The 16,924-nt window shown below is 38.9% G+C and overlaps 1 protein-coding gene across 1 annotated transcript in view; it reads right to left on the bottom strand.

Moving 5' to 3' along the window:
• The window catches only part of SLIT3 (slit homolog 3 (Drosophila)), a 260,861-nt gene that overhangs the window by 170,827 nt on the left and 73,110 nt on the right, over window positions 1-16,924 (bottom strand). Inside the window, exon 7 of the mRNA XM_009318576.1 lies at window positions 1,595-1,666. Coding sequence (XP_009316851.1) covers window positions 1,595-1,666 — 72 coding nt within the window. The remainder of the gene's footprint in view (window positions 1-1,594; window positions 1,667-16,924) is intronic.

A 16,924-nucleotide genomic window follows, 5' to 3' on the forward strand; every position in this document is an offset into this window, starting at 1 on the left:
CAACCAAATGGCAAAATGTCATGTTTGTTATGGGACATTCTGCAGCCTAAATATCTATCCCAAGTTCTTCCACAAAATGCTGTCACATTAACTAAGCTTTGATACAGATCATCTGGCACAATAATTTATTATTTAACTATGAGTTCAGATCTCAATGAGTATGCCAATTATACTCCAGAAAGCTGTTAACACAACTTGCTAATGGAATTCTGCTGTGAAATTCTAACATTAATCATTTCACATAGTAAGTGGAGCATTGGGTTGAGCAGCTAGTCAAGTTAAAGAACATTTTTTTGGTCAATTCCCATAAAACTAGAGTTCACCAATCATGAAAAATGGAAGGACAGTAAAACATTGCCAAAATCCAAAATTAGTCATACCTCAGAAAGAACTAAGTAGTGACTTTAATAATGAAAAAGTTACAAGTTAGGTCACTGAAAAGGAATCCGTCATTTTTCACTGAAATTACCATCTAGCTATCTAATACAGTACTTGTTTAAAAATACATACAGCTATATTGAAAGTGAGACAGAAGAATAGAGACTCTATAAGATTGATGATTCGACCTGTTAAATATTAAGATCCATATTTACAGCTTTTCAGCTCTAGGAACTTGATAAGTTTGGACTGGCAAACAGTGATTTTACCCTTAAATCCAAAGGTAGAGCGCAAGCTCATTTCAGTTTCCAAAAGCATTAGCTATCTGAGAATCCACTGCCTTCTGTGAAATGAGCTGACAGTTTCTTAATTCCAATAAGTATTGTTCACATCAGAAAACAAGAACTGTAAAGGCACATTTTTAGCAGCCTTAGCACTGAGCTACAATGCCTGAATGACTTCTGGAAGTTATTGGTCCAGTGGTACCCATCAACGTCTTGACACTATGGTGAAGCAGGAGTAACTTGTTTTACCATTGTCTGTATCATTGTACTACTGTCACAACACCTCTCACATATCACTTAAAATTGAAAAGAAAGGCCCACCAGGGGGAATGCCCAGGTTATCTGCATGAGAACGCTGCTACAAATCAGGATTATGTTTTTTAAATCCAAAGAGAAAACACAAGAGCTAATAAGAGAAGAATTGTCTGGGTATCTACTGGCGATTAAGAAATAGAGAAAACAAGCTCCGGCAGGTTTCTTTCTTTTCCTGTAAACAGTCAAAGCATTTCAGCATCAGGACATTATATGCATTACAAAAAAATCCTAACTACTCTGCAAGAACATGCACTCCTGCTATAACTGGGGTCAACTAAACTGAAGTGGTGCAAACAGATACCAGAATGAATGAGAGAAAAAAACAGAACTTAAAATCTTTTCTGAGGAAGTAGATTTGAAGTCTGAACAGACTAACAACTAATTAGCTCACATCGTTTATAATAGGAAGTGAAATTAAGCATTATTAAGGATTCCATGCACTGTTAGGCATGCTGAACCAAATTCCATTGTTGCTTACACTTTGAAGAGATTATTTGTGCAATCCCCAGTGATTTCAACATAGAAATTGCCAATATGTTTCTAAAATAAAGATACTGAACTTGAAGCTAGAAGATTCATGATTGCTCTTGCATGTTGGTCTTGTTATTAAAACTTACATTCTCTTAAGCTTCTTGTACTGCGTAAAAGCTCCAGGGGGAATGATTTTGATGAGGTTTTGTTCCAAACGTCTGAAAACAAACAAAGTAATATACATGTTAACTACATAGTTATAGGACAGGAATAACATTAAACATGATAGCAAATTTTTATATAAATATAAAACAATTTTATAGAGTCTTTATGAGAATCAAATTTTCCTTTTGAAAGCCACGAAATGGAGAAAATACTGAGAAAATAACTTCAAAAATAAAATCATCTCACTGATTACACTAAATCTGTATAGAAAAAAGGCTACAGACATGACGTCTTTAAAGCTCACGGAATTCATGAAAAATAGTAGGTATATATATACTTAATCAAAGTTAAGGCAGAAAATACAGACGCTTTCCTTGACTAGCTGTTGCAAATAGAACATAGCTATCTAAACTAAAAGCTATGTTATGTTGTGACAGCTTAATAAGCAGATTAATAATACTATCAGAGCAACCCAGGAGCAACAATCTGTGGGAACACGCTGAAAACCAAAGTGGAATTCAGTGCAATATGAATCCAGATTTTTAAGGGGGTGGGGGGAGAGTCTATGTTAAAGCAGAGCAAAAAAGGACTGTGTCTTCCTATTTTAACTACCAAATACTGAAGGTGTTCTAAAATACGGTCCAGACTACATGAAAATGCTGTTGTTTTCATTTCTGAGATTTGGTCTGAAAGAAGTATTCTTCATGAAGTATCATAAATGCATGTTTCACCAACATAAAATGTAAGCAGCTTTAAGATACCGCATACAGTAATCACTAAGATTAATTTCTGTTCCTTCCCAGAAGTATTTTCAAGTCTTTGTCAGCAAGTTCCCCAAATTTCTGCTAAAAGGACTATCTTCTCCTCAGATGAAACCTAAATATTCATCTCAACTAGAAATGTAAAAGTTGATCCCCATACAACAAATTCAAATGACCGTGGCAGCTAAAATTCTACAGAGTTGGAACTGAAAGCAAAATTTGATTTTACCTAGCTCTTACTTATTATTCAAACGTTGTATATTTTTTCCAAAAATCTCATAAAAAGAAACAGTTTCAATAGCAAAAATCTGCTGTTGGAAATGGTTTAGAATTGCTTGAACAAAAACATACTGGAATGATGGAATGAATCACTCTAGTAATTTAGAGCTGCTGCAGCAAGGCACAGGGGAGAAAAAATTTTAAAACCGGGAAGGGAGATAAAATGAGATGCAGGGAGAAGTAAATAATGTTTTTTAAAGGACCTGGGAATAATGTAGAGAAAATTTGTAAGGCCCATCAGCCCTCTATTGCACAGCCTATCCTTCTGTTGATCTGCGCTTTCAATAGACAAAAGAAAAATCCCCTTGAAAATAGGATATTTTGCCAGCTCAGTTATACTCTAAGAAACTATTTAAGTCATGAATATTGTGATACTTGCACAGCCAACTTGTACAGTCAAAGTGCATGCACTCTTTTATTTCTGTAGCAGTCTATTTTAAAGGTTGTGATCAGAGTTACTTCTATTCCTTGTTTTGTGATTTGAATTAGTGTCTGAGATTTCCCTTCCAGTTGGTCTAAATATAACGTGCTTCATTTCTGGCAAGTCCACAGTGAAATGCAAATTGCTGTAAGCTTCAGCACGCTACTATTGTTGGGTGTTTGTCACCAGAATTAGCAGTACACATACTCTTCCCATAAAGGCTTCTTGTCAGCTTGCCAGTTTGGTGTTTAACTCCTCCCAAGTATTTCTATGCAGACACTTCTAGGAACAAAAGATGGCCATGCTTGTCCAATTCCCTTGCCTTATGTGTGGAAACTGGGGGTTCACACATGCTGCACATAGGCGCAGCATAGCAGTCCTTACAGGGAAACCCAAATATAGTGATGGGGGGAAACATGGCCCCTTTTTATAATCACTTAAAATTCCAAGGAAATTTCAGTGACTCAAGGGTGGAAATACACACAGAAATTTTGCCACCAAAGGGCAAAAAAAGCCAAAATTAGCATAGCCACAGATCCCGAGTAATACGAAAAAATGAAATTTTTAGAAAAGGTGGAGAGGAATACAGAAAAAGAGTTGTTTCAGAGAGCTACCTTCTGAAGCAGTACTGAATTCTTCACCCTTTCCTACAAAATTTGCAGCAGATGGCCTGTACAGAAATAGATGGACAAGGCTGTTGTCATCTGCTGCTATATTTTCACCTTAGCACCTTACTTTTTTTAATTGTATGAAGCTCTTTGTAAATGAAGGACTAAAGACTACACATAGCACATTATGCTTAGCACACTACATTTTGCAGATGCTACTGGAGAAGCAACAAGCTACAGTACCGTGTGCTCTCATCAGGGTGTGTTTGCAGGTGGATTCCAAGTTGGACACAAAATGATCTTGGAGCATTACATAAAGTACAGCATTAAATAAGCAGGTATTTTAAAAGTATGAAGTACTAATCTGACTTTTGTTTGTTTTTTCATAAATGCACGTTATAGATTGGCAGGCATAGGCTGAAAAACACAATGCAGCTACACAACTAAAATAGTAGAAAACAAATTACTTGTATTAATACTTTGTGCTTTCACCTCATCTGAGCTCATAAATGACATGTGAAGGACAGTACAGGATTAAAAATCTCTAGGAAACACTAGGTTTTGCCAGAAGGGGTGCTGGCAATTTCAAGGTGATGAAGGCTTAATTATAAGCCCGTGTTATTCATGATATAATGGGAAACTGCTGCTAGAGGTGCCACCTTTCAAGTAAAGTGAAAAACAGAGTTCTTACCCAGTGTTGTCATTTTTTTCTCCAAAAAGTGAAAAGCTAATCTAAGTTTTACAGCCACATTTTATTTCAGAGAAAATTACCTAGTTTACCTAGAACATGACCTCTGGAAAACTGTGTTTTTCATGGTCTATCCCTGCATACTATGAACTGCTGTCATACACTATAAAACTACCTGTGCTAGTGCAAAGCAACATCGGTGAGTTAATTTTTTTGTGTGTGTCACCAGAATATACTATCAAATAATTTTACAACACATTTGAGAACTCTGTAAAAGAGACACACTCCTAAAAGGCTAAATTTTGATCATTTGAACTACTATCCCCCACATCTAAGATTTCTTACAACTCAACAGAATTTTCCTCCATTTTCCTCTGGTATTTCATAAGAAGATCTATTTAAAAGACTCCACAAGTAGAATTCACAAAACTGATAAAATAAATTGGCCATGTTCAAACCTCTCAGGGGCTTTTGTTCCTCCTTTCAGTTACCCATTTCACTGTGCCATGTTGCCTGCTGCCAGCTGTATCGCTTAGATGAATTGAAGCATATCTCCCCCCTTCTGACACGCAGCAATGCTCTGTCTGCCTCTCGAAGCTTTATTTTAGAGTCTTTGACAACAATATCAAAGGACAAGAACAATTTCCTTTCTCTTCTCTAATATATTATCAGAGATTGGAAAGTATGAGGGCCCAATGGATTCAGATGCATTTTTCTTGTAATAACACGATGTTAGACAGGATAAAGTCCTCCTTCTTCCCCCTCTCTTTAAATGACTTTGCAGCAATGAGAGCAAAAAGTAAACATATCGGAGAAAAAAAATAAAACAAACGGGGGAAACTATGCAGTTAAATATGAAAAACTATCCCAGAGTAAAGAATAAGCACTCAAATTCCCATGCTAATCCATCTCAAAGTTCACTGAGGTGCAAATCTTTTCATCACCTCCTCAATCTGGCGCCTGTACTGCTCACACCCAGGATGGCAAAACACAAAGGATAAAAAACTCTGCCTAACGCAGCCTTCGTAGAGCCAGCTCACCCTCTCAGGAGTGACGAAGCCATTTGTCTTGAAGAGTGATTCCCCTGCAGAGTAGGGGAGACAGACATATTAATTTGGGCCTTAACTATCTCTCTTTCATTGAGGGAAAGAAAGAATTTGTTATTTGGGTCTCTAATGGAGCAGTTTGCTAGCAATTTTCCCATTTCAAACATGGTCTCAGCTGCTAATGTGTAATGTTTTGTCAAGCTTACCTACCCATAACATAGACAAATCACTAGCTTGGAGAAAAAGAGAGAGGGAGTGAAGCATCAGTATTGATAATTCTTAGCTGTCAGATGAATAGAGCCTACAAATGAGACAGCCATGCTCTATTAACAGTGCCACCGAGCTTTTGCCTGAGACGTGTCAGAAACGTCCCTCTGCATTGGGCAGTCATGAACTTCCCTGCTTGGGAAGACAGAGTGCGAGTGAATGAGTCAGATTGCTCTGGATCACGTCACTCTGCTCCCAGTGCCATGGGAGCATGGCATCGGGCTTGCATCACTCAGGCAGCCAATAACCAAAAGCAATCTCCAAGAGAGAGAAAGCATAAAATCAGATTAGTGTTCGGCAGTAACCTGTAGCATACTCGCATCTGGCAGGATGCACACAACCTGCGTGAAGGTTGTTGGGAAGGGCAAAACCCGCGGTTTCCTCCTGCCCTGTAAGCAGGGATTTTCAGGGAGCTGGTTAAGGACTGTTTGGGGAAAATAAGCAGCATGTACGTCCCCCACAGTGACAAAGCCCAGGGCTGGGAAGAACCGTTTATATTAGGAAGGAGGAAACTTCTAGAGCACATAACAATCAAGAGAGAGACTGTTCCTTCTTGCCAAGGAGTGAGAACAATTGGATTATAAAAGCTGCTTGGACCATTATCTTACATTTATCTCACATTTTGGACTTAGATATCTTATCGTACATTTTGGACTCTGATGAAGAAAAGCCCACAGATATACTTTCAGTATTTAAGAGGAATAAATCATACTTAAAATCTGGTCTTCTTACTACCAATATGGGCTAGATCTGATCCCTGTCCTGACCTGTTTCTTGCCTCTTCATTTGAAATATAAGCTTTATTCCTACCATGCACAACAGGTTCAGATAGCTGCACTGAAGTATTTACCCAAAGACAGCCCTGGGTAGGAGGCTCCCTTGTTGGGAAGGAAGGAATTCTGCCCTGCAGTTACGCAGTCAGAACCCTGTGGCTTATTCTGCAGTGAAAAACACAGAAGCCGCAGTCATCGCCCTTTGCACCACAGCACTGCACAGGGCACTTCTTTGCAAAGTGCAAGGCAAAAAACCTGCAGCCCTGCTGCTTCAGAAAGTGTTTATGGACCGACATTACCAAGGAACAGCCTTTTTGTGGCTCCGTCTCTCACCCCTCAGTTCTCTGACAGGTAGAAAACAAAGTGCTTTGGGATGGCAGGACATTCGGCATTTTAAATATCTGTGCTTACTACTTGTTTTAACAAGTTTTTAACTTGTTAAAACTTGTTTTAACTTGTTAACTTTGTTTTTAAGCCTTCAATCTCTACATCAGCCAAAGACTCTACCACCACTATAAAAACCCTAAACACATATGGTTCTCCAAGACTTTTATACTGCTGCCTTTCATCGCAGTACCTGAATGACTTCCAAATAAAATTAATAATATGTATTATAAATGCCTCTCATTGAGTCTGCCTTAGGAACTAGAGAGCTGAGAGCCAGTAAACTGTCCGCCTATATTAACGCAAGGTGACAACTAGAGTTTCCCTTCATATTCCGACGTTTGGTGTTGATTTTCAGGGTCTAGCTGTCGAGCTCCTGCTATAGCTTTAAAAAGGACTGCTTCTTAACTATTCATCTAGGGGCAGATCTTGAATAGACAAAATCCTATCAAGAATGAAGTGACTTTTCAACATAAATCTACCTAGGAAGCTACATAGATAGTTCTGCTCACCAAAAGACATCTTTCAGAATGAAACCAGATGTTTTGATATGTTCCCTGATACCGCGGTGTTCATCTGAAAGTAGTGCTAGTGATACTGGATCTTCTGACATACCACAGTGAATTTAGTTTAAGCTGACACAACTCTGCAGTTGAGCAGCTGGTCAGGTATCTGCTGGTAAATGCTGAATTTGTAATGGCAGTCACATTATGAATCCACCAGCTTTGTTGTGGTATGTTAATCATAAATGCAGTTAACCATCCAATGCGGTACAGACAAACAGGAAGACACCAGAGAAATCTGTAGACTGGTATTTTGCAAAACAGTTTTTGACATAACACCAATGTCTCTATCAACATAAACATAAACAGCCAGAATGCAGTAATAAACCTGAAGGTTTCTCCATCTACCACTGTGATACTCCACATTCCCGGGTGGAATTTTTGGCCTTTCTCATCACCTTTCATTGTTATTTCTCCTGCCAGTCCCATTCATTTTTTTCCCTTGCTTCATCCTTGGAGTGAGGGTGCAGGCATCCACCAAGCACGCTGCCGGTGCCTGAGCTCCCTCTCACTGCAATGCCACAGTGCTATTTCATTATTACTTCAGTAGGTCAGTCCTGCCCACCCGCTATTGACTTCCAATTACTCCAAGAGACTTCCAGCCCAGACTACTTTCCAGATTTTCTAACAATGCAATAACTAGCTCAGGGATCTGAGGATTTCAAGTTGGTTTGCGTTATATTTGTCAAGTTGTAACACAAAAATATATTTTTGGACTTAGTGGAAATGGAAGCAGTAAACTGAGAGAAATGAAAAAAAGTAATTGTTTAATCTATAATCTAACTTATTGCGAAAAGCTCCGTACATTCTGTAACATCTATTTTTAGTACACATTTACAAATACTGACAAGGAAAAGGTAAAACACAAGAAATAAGTAGGAAAATTAAATAGCTTTCTGTAGTTGAAGTTCTGCCACCTGTCAACAAAACAGATTCTGTCATCTGACTATAAACATTCCTCAAATCCTTTGTCCTTTACCTAACTTTTTTTAGCAAAATAAACAGAACACCACATGTAAGCCAAAAGACAATCAGTGTTTCATGCAGTAAAAAAATCTGATTAGTACATTTTATTTCTAAGTTATGATTTTATGCTCCCTATTTTATTTTCTGTGATTCCTTCTACACTTCCATAATCAGCTTTCATGTATATGCTCATTATACATTATAATCTCCTCATTTTGCTTGGCAACACAGGAGCTTTTGAGTGACATTTGTATTAGATAAAAAAATATATATGCCTTTTTATTCATACCATTCACTTTTATTAATAAGGCTAAATTTATGTTCCTGCTGGACTGAAGTGATGTCTGGAAAAAAAAGAACACGCACAAAAAAACCCCAAACCAAAAAAACCCAACAACCCCAAACCTACAAATCTTGTAAGGTTACTAACTCCTACACAGCTTGGCTGAGTAAAATTCACCTGCATATAACTTTTTTTTTTTTTTTAAAGAAATCTCACAATTATAAAGAGGAGAGAAGAAGGTAAAAAATGATACAGACAAAATGAAAATTATCACATGTATGAAATCCAGATTTATCAAACCAAAACCATCTTCTTATGCCTATAGATGACATTAGTTGCACTTAATTTTACAAATAAAAGTAAAGATGTAAGAAATAAATCCTGCCTTGATCTTACAGCAGCAACTCCCTGCCATTACTGCTTGTTTCTGAAACTGTGAAACATAGCTTCCTGTTTTCCTTAATCTGTCTCAGCACAGAACACACCTTTATTCCTAACATTTCCCATGTATTTATATTTTCTCTACTGACTCTCAATCTAAAATATTTTATTCATTATTTCTTTATTATTTTTGTGTCTTGCCCTCATAGAATAGAAGATTTTCTACATATTTTTGGCCTGACACTAGAAACCACTTTTTTATATTGAATGCAGGGAGTGAATGACACAGTTTGCCTAGTGAGATCCAGAAAACTGTAGTCAAATTTGACATGTGAAGCTGTCCAGAGCCAATTTACAGCAGTGAAGGAAAATCATATTATATGATTCAACTGCAGGAGCCAACCTGATTCCCTAGCCAGAGAACTTGCCACCAGAGGCAATTATGGAACATTTATTACAGTGTTCAAAAATACTGTGCTGGCTTCAGCTACAGTATTTACTGGAAGCCTGGGAAAATTATTATAATTTTCTTTTAGGAGGAAGAACAATGTTAAATGCAGAACCATCATTCCTCTATCCCCAAAGTTTATAGTTTCTAAACACTTATATCCTTGAAAAAAGAAAACACTCTTGCCTGTAAGAAGTGGAGAACTTCAAAGCCAATTGTTAATATACATGAAATTGTTATGGTGCAGTTAATTTATAATTTATAAGAAAGAATTAATTTTATTACAATAAATAGAGTTACCAGTGCTCAATCTTTTTATAATAGCTTTTCTGACTTTATTTTAATCAGTGGAAAATTTATTTTGAATACACCAGTAATTTAAATGCCTAGAATTTGTTGATTACCTTCCTCAAATCACAAAAGCTTCATCAAGATTCATAACTGAAGTCCCAGCTCTCCTATAATACACACTCCTACAGGCACTGTAGAACAGGGAAGGTAATTTCTTCCCAAGAGAATCATTGAAGCAACAAAAGCAACAAACTCGTCTATCTACAGGTCTGTCTGCAACACTGCCCAACACAGTGGTACCCTCACGACAGCAATACTCTAAATATTGAATTTGTCAGAAAAGCATTAATTAAAGGTGGAACAAGTAGAAAATTACTTTTCAAAGCGATTCTCTTGCAGAGAAGTAGGTTCGTTTTCATTTTGACAGAACCATGAGAAAACCAACAGTTAAGTGCATTAGATTTTTCCTTAGTGCTCAAACTCAGCATTTTTCCTAAGAGTAGAAATTATCTACCAAAATCAAGCAGTACTCAGAGCTACAAAAATATCAGTCACCAATTCAGCTATCAATAGTGAGAATGATAAACTAAACCAACATAGAACAAGTGACTCAAAACTGACCTTAAGCCAAACCTAGATGCTGGTAGAAGGGCTGCCATCCTATTTTACTCTGCTCAGAAGCCAGACGGGAAGCTGTGGTTATTATCTCACCAGATACGGGTGCCTAAGCAGCACTTTTCCTTGAGGGACTGTCAGCCTCTTTACTCAGTCTGGAGCAATTACATCAGCATTTAAACAAAAGGTCCTCGTTTCTGATTTAGATACATTCTATCCAGCATTACTGTTGGTTTATACAATTATATTTCTCTTAATCTCACCAGACAGAGAGCATTGTACAGGTTAAGTAACAGCGATAAAGCAAGCCTGATATGAAAAAGCACAGGTTTGAAATCCAGGATCAGTTTCAAGATCTAAGGATATACTTTAGATTCTGGAGTTTGATTTATAAGTCTGCAGATGATTGGGACTTGGCTTTTCAAAGTAATTAGCGTTGCACAGCACAACGTGTTCAAAGCGCAGCTCCTATTGACTTTTGCTGCAGCTGTGAGTCCTCAGCACTTCTGAATATCTCAGCTGAGTCAGCCAGAAACCGAGGATTACATCACTAGTGACCACCCATGAAAAGTTTGTGCAAGTCACTTGCCCAGAATCAATTAATAAAACCACTGGCAAGAAGACATACAACCCAATTCTCTGAACAGCATTCATGCAATTATCTTCCTCACAGTCCCCATTTTAGAATTTTCCTGTTTCTGCAACAAATAAACAGATTCTATATACACAGGCTCCCTCCCTACACAACCCTGATGCATCCCTAGACAACAAGAAACGAATCCAGTCTTTTAACAGCAACATGAGACTATGCTGTAATTAAAGTGCGTACCACAACAAATATATACAAAAGCACTGACTGAAGACTGCAGCTACAAACATTAACTTCGGCATTTTCTAATTTTTTTTACTTTTTTTTATAACACTTAATCCACATAACATTTCCGTAACATTTACTCCACATATAATGTAGTGGAGTAAAAAAACCAAAAGCTGAAATAACTAATTCCATCACAAGGAAACTCATGCGTAACAAAGGTACACCACCTAGACCTCTACATTGATGTCTAACTGGAATAGCGGCAGTTAAAACAATAAATCCCCCTGTAGTCTAATAGTTAAACTCTGCGTAGATGGTCACTAGTGCACAGGGACAAAGATATGCAAATTGGTTTTGGGTTTCTCAAGTACACAGTGACGAGGCAGGAAGGCTCTGGAAGATATGTGTGTTTTCTGGTGGAAAGAGACTCCTCAGCTCCATCTTCACCTGCGCCACTCTGTCCTGGCCCCGCAGCCTGCCCAGCCCCCATCCATGCCACCCAGCGTCCCAGCCCTCCTGCCACATCCCCAAAGCCCCCCCTGCAGAGCTTGTGTCCCAGGCTCACTACCAGCGATCTCAGGCCTTATCACCAAATATTCCTCACTTTCTCAGACTCATAGCACTTTTATCAACCTGACTTGATTTCCTTTGCTCCCAATCTTTCTCATCATATGTTTTGTTGTTTCCTCATTTGAGTTCAGCCTTCTTTTCCCAACAGTTTCCGTACTGGGCCCAGCTAGTCTTTATTCTCTCAAGCGTCCGTCCCAACCCAATCCAGCCCTTAGCACTAGCAATTAATCAAATCCTTCTTTTACACAATCTGAAGATCCTTCAGGGAAGCAGCACCCAGTGCCAGCACTGGTGCCAGTTGTTGCTGCACCAGCAGCCCAAGAGCCTGCCTGCCTCTGGGCACCACAGCGTGAGCGCCCTCCAGACCAGACAGCAGCAGGAGGGCCAGCCTTTGGGGGGCCGTTCCCTGCTTTCACTCAGGAAGGTCTTACACAAACTTTTACAAAACACAAAGGCAGAAGTAGCAGCCCCTGCACTACTGTTTTAAGGTGTACAAAATTCTCAGACAAAAGCTGTCCAGAATTAATATCCTGAAATACAGCCTTGTTCACAGCGATAAATAAAAAAAATGAAGTAGATCAGTCTGAGAGAGACAAACAGCATGAACACTTCATTCTAAAGAAGGGACAGAGGAAAAGTACAGTGAGGTGGGGGAAAGATTAATAGGGAGTTACTGATCACTCTCCAGTACTGGGAGGCGTCAAACGAACCTGGCAGGCAGCATGTTGAAGCAAATACTGTTTGAAACACTACAGACAGGGCTAGCGGTGCCGTTACTCCCAGTGCCCCACATCTGCAAGTGCAGGAAAGCTGTCCTTTCCCTGGCACAAAACCAGCCAAACGCTAATAATTGAGAACGGGCAGACAGCGCCAGAGCTCAGATCCACCCAGCCCAATGTCCTGAGCCAACAACAGCCCAAACCACATGCTGAGTGAAATCCGCTGTTGTGGCAAGCATGTTTCTCACAACACCCTTCCAAGCTCCTACGAGCTGCGGAGTAGTGACTCTCACAGGCACAGCCGGTAGCTTTGGATTTAACAGGTCTCCACTAGCTGTGGAGCGCTGGCTGTGCTGTCTTTGTGGGCTGAGCCGCCATTCAGTGTGACAGGCACTGGTTGCGAGGTTGCGATCAAGTCTGATCAGAAAAACAGATTCTTTGGAGACTTTGTCTCCTACTAGTTTGTAGGTCATCCCTCCCTCCCTATATCCCTCCAAGGTCAAGTCCATTCTGCATTCACGCTATGTTCCCTATTTATTGTGCATGCATTTTCTCTCACCCTTTCTAAATAAATGCAAACTTCTCCTTTTATTGTAGATGCTGTTCCAATGTAGTGAAATGACTATATTGTTCATTTACCAGCAAACCATCAAGCCATATTTGTTTTGGCATTTCTTTTTCAGTAAATGCCTCCAGGTGCTTAATGACTTTTGTTTTCATCCAAGTATTCATGCAAAACTTTTCTGTGCTTATTCTCATGTGTTTCTCTATAACATACGCTGTTCCTTTCTCCTCTGAAAAACACAAGAGAACCACTTTGTAAGCAGAGAATCTTTTATAACGTTCAACACACAGTCTGTATTCCTCAGCTTCAATTTCTTGTAACTCATTTTTCCTCAGTCAATTTGGCTGCTGATGTCAGCTCCCCACTGAACAAGAAGCTTTATAAAAAAATGAATTGCATTCTGTACATTCTAGCTACCTATTTTATGAAATTATGAAAAGGCAAGGCTGGGATACAGATTTCTAGCTTTCCTAAATTCCTTTATTTAATAATAAACATTCTTGCAATGAGGGCCTTCAGGATAATGCAGCTCAGGGAGAGGTGTAATAGAGTGACACAACAGACTCCTAAGTCACAGGTGGCAGTGGTCAGCAGCAAGGGAAAACTAGTGTCATATGATGCTTGTTTTATGTTCCGTGACAAGCGACTTGCCTGTTTTGTGATAGGTTTTTATCAACAAAAACAAATTTAGGACTTGTTGGCAGCTTTGTCGGAGAAGGTTCTGCCCACCCATGCTAATGAAGAAAGGCAGGAAGGCTGAGTAAAAGATCTTTAATTAATACGAAACACAGAGTGAAATCTAGGTCACCTTTAATAACCATGTTAGAGTAACAGCTGTGTGTTTCCTTTTTGTCAAACAGTTTGTCAGTCAAGGGTTCTTATCGGATACAATTTGGCTTACAAAGAAATACTGAGTTAAAGGGAAATACAAGAACTAGAAAGCTGTAACTGAATGCAACTAATAACCAAGCAAAAGAACTTGGAAAAGCCCCAAGTGGAACTGAGGAAGGCACAGCATTTTAATACTATCATATAAATATTATGACTGGGCTACAGTCTATAGGGGGGAATGTATTTTAGTGGAATTTAGTTACAATACTAGATTAAAACTGCTGAATGAAAAATACACCATCTCAAGTAATATCCCTTAGGATTCTATGTAACAGCAACCCAACCATGTAGTTTGTCAGTACCCCATGTTCCATAGGAGGAATCTCATCTCTAGTAAGAGTTAGATCTCTCAAAGATGATGAGGATCAGATCATAGGATTACAGAGTCCAGAAAGAAGTGTTCAGGCAGCACCACTACATAGCCACCTTTTACACAAAGGGTCTGACTAAATGCCCACCATGGGGGATAAATCTCAAGAGAAAAAACCCAACAGTTCTGCTGTGTGAGAGCAAGAGATGTGGGTTGCAGCATGTAGAGAGAATTTACTTGGCCCCATTGCTATAACATTACAGCAAGAGAGTATTATTCTGCCTATCATATCAAATCAAAAGACAGTCATTATTCCACGTGTAGCTGGAACCAGACCTCTGGATGGATTTTATATTGAATAAGCCTAAAGCAGCCTCAGACAAACTGAATTTCTGAGCAGTATGTCAGACTTCTGCATAAACCGGAATGGCTATCTTGTTCAAAAGAATTTATGTCAGGATTTTTCGAGGAAAACACTGTGGCAGCTTCTTCCATCTTTCCAGAAACTTTTTTCTATGCGACTATATCCTTTACTCTATGTGAGAATATGTACTAGTTTCCCTTGGTTATAAGGTTAATTGCTCTTTTTTACTAGTACTTTTACAAAATGAAAACACCATTCTACCAGTAGGAAAAACCGTATGTAAGTGATGTCACTCGCTAAGACTTATTCTGATAGAATCATCGAATAGTTTGGGTTGGAAGGGACCGCTAAAGGTCATCTAGTCCAACCCCCGCCCGTGCAATGAGCAGGGACATCTTCAACTAGATCAGGTTGCTCACAGCCCCGTCCAACCTGACCTGGAATGTTTCCAGGGATGGGGCATCCACCACCTCTCTGGGCAACCTGTGCCAGTGTTTCACCACCCTCAGCGTAAATAGATAGAACTACCTAAATTCTTAATATATATATTCCATAAAAATGAAATCTTCACAGGATTGATTCCCACAGAAAGTGAGCAATAGATGTTTTCATGAGGGTTACAGTCTGAAGTTCTGCAGAACTACTCCCACCTGAAGTGCCTGTGAATTGCAAAGGATATGTGCAGGGTTAGAGCGATATAAGAGGTTTATCTACAGACAAAGACTCAAATAAGTACTGCCTAAAATGCAAGAAGTCTGACAGATCTAAATCATTAAATGGTGTGCTAAGAGCTTTATGTGGTGTTCCATAGGTCTAGAAGGTTTATAACCTCCAGGTTATGAAAGTTTCTTAAAATGTTATATGCATCTTGACTCGCTACCTCATCATCTAACTTAAAGGCTCTCCAAGTCTTCCTTCACTTTCTGCTCTCCTAAGGAGATCTTCTAAGTTGCTTTTACTACAATTTACAGGGGCTAGGTTTGTGGGCTAGAGCAACCAAAATGGAGACAGGACTTGGATACTCGATGCTATTATACCCACACTAAAGGTGAACATTTTCACTTGTTTTCTCACACTGAGGTGCACTGCTGTCAGGAGGGTGCTGGAGCACACCAATCTCAGTCTTCCTGCAGATACTGCTCTCCATGTGACTCTGGCATGGACCCACAAAGATCATCTGATTTCTGCTAGCATTTTCAACACTACAAAATAAAATTTTACAATTCTCCTAGCCCAACCCTAATTTGTGAGCAAGTCTGGACAAATTTCATCCTCTGTCTCTTATTATTCAACCGTTCCAGCCACTCCTGAAAATTTGTACTCCATCTGACAGAATTGGAAACAGGACTAAACATTGAATATTCTTAGTGTGCCAAACAATTTATATTTTCAGGATAATTTTAACTGACTTTCATGCACAGAAAAACAAGTATTACATGCATATTTTGTGTGCTGCAATATACTGGAAATGAACAACCAATACATTCTGAACTTTGTCAGGAGGCGAGCAAGCAGGTAATGGGCATTCAGAACAGCTTGCATGAGAGTTTATATTTCCTGTAAACATTTTTACATGCTCTAGATACATTCTCAACAATGTTAATTTTAAGGTGATGTTTATTCTTTGCAATTATTGAGCTAATTTTTTTGTTTCTAATCTCTTTTCTGTGGAGATGCACAATCAAGCATAAGCTACCTCTAAAGTGTTGTGCTGAGACAGCAATCCAAACAAATTTGAGGTGAATCTTAAATTATAAAAGCAAGCGATAAAGTGACTTAGAGGAGTGGTGGTGTAGAGCAGATCACCAGCAAACAATATAGCTCATCATCTTCATTGGCCATAACTGTCAGATTCCTGGCATATCATAGTGGGCCAGGCTACCTATAAGCAATTCAACTTAAGCTTTATCCTAGTGAATTTTGCTGTGTAGCAGTATTTCTGCAGCGAGAAGCTGAATGAGTCCAGTGACTATCAAATATTTGAATCCATACTATGTAGACTGTAAAAACTGGTTGGATGCCAGTAACCTCTGTACGACAAGCACCTAAATAGGAAAATAAGTGATCTGTATTCCCTATGGACTAACCAAAAGCAACGTGGGTTTAATGTAACAGTATTTCAGGACCACAGGAGTATGAAGTCATGGACGCAAAAATAGAGGATTACAATTCCTAAAAGCAGCAAAGACAAACAAGTCTGTAAAACCAGCATCTGATTTCACAACACAGGAAGTCACAGAAGTGTTGAAGAATTGGGAATAACAAAACGTTGGAGACAAGAAATAGAAGGTAAAATCAGCA

This window comes from Pygoscelis adeliae, unplaced genomic scaffold, assembly GCF_000699105.1.
Source record: "Pygoscelis adeliae isolate BGI_AS28 unplaced genomic scaffold, ASM69910v1 Scaffold42, whole genome shotgun sequence".
Classification (NCBI taxonomy): domain Eukaryota; kingdom Metazoa; phylum Chordata; class Aves; order Sphenisciformes; family Spheniscidae; genus Pygoscelis; species Pygoscelis adeliae.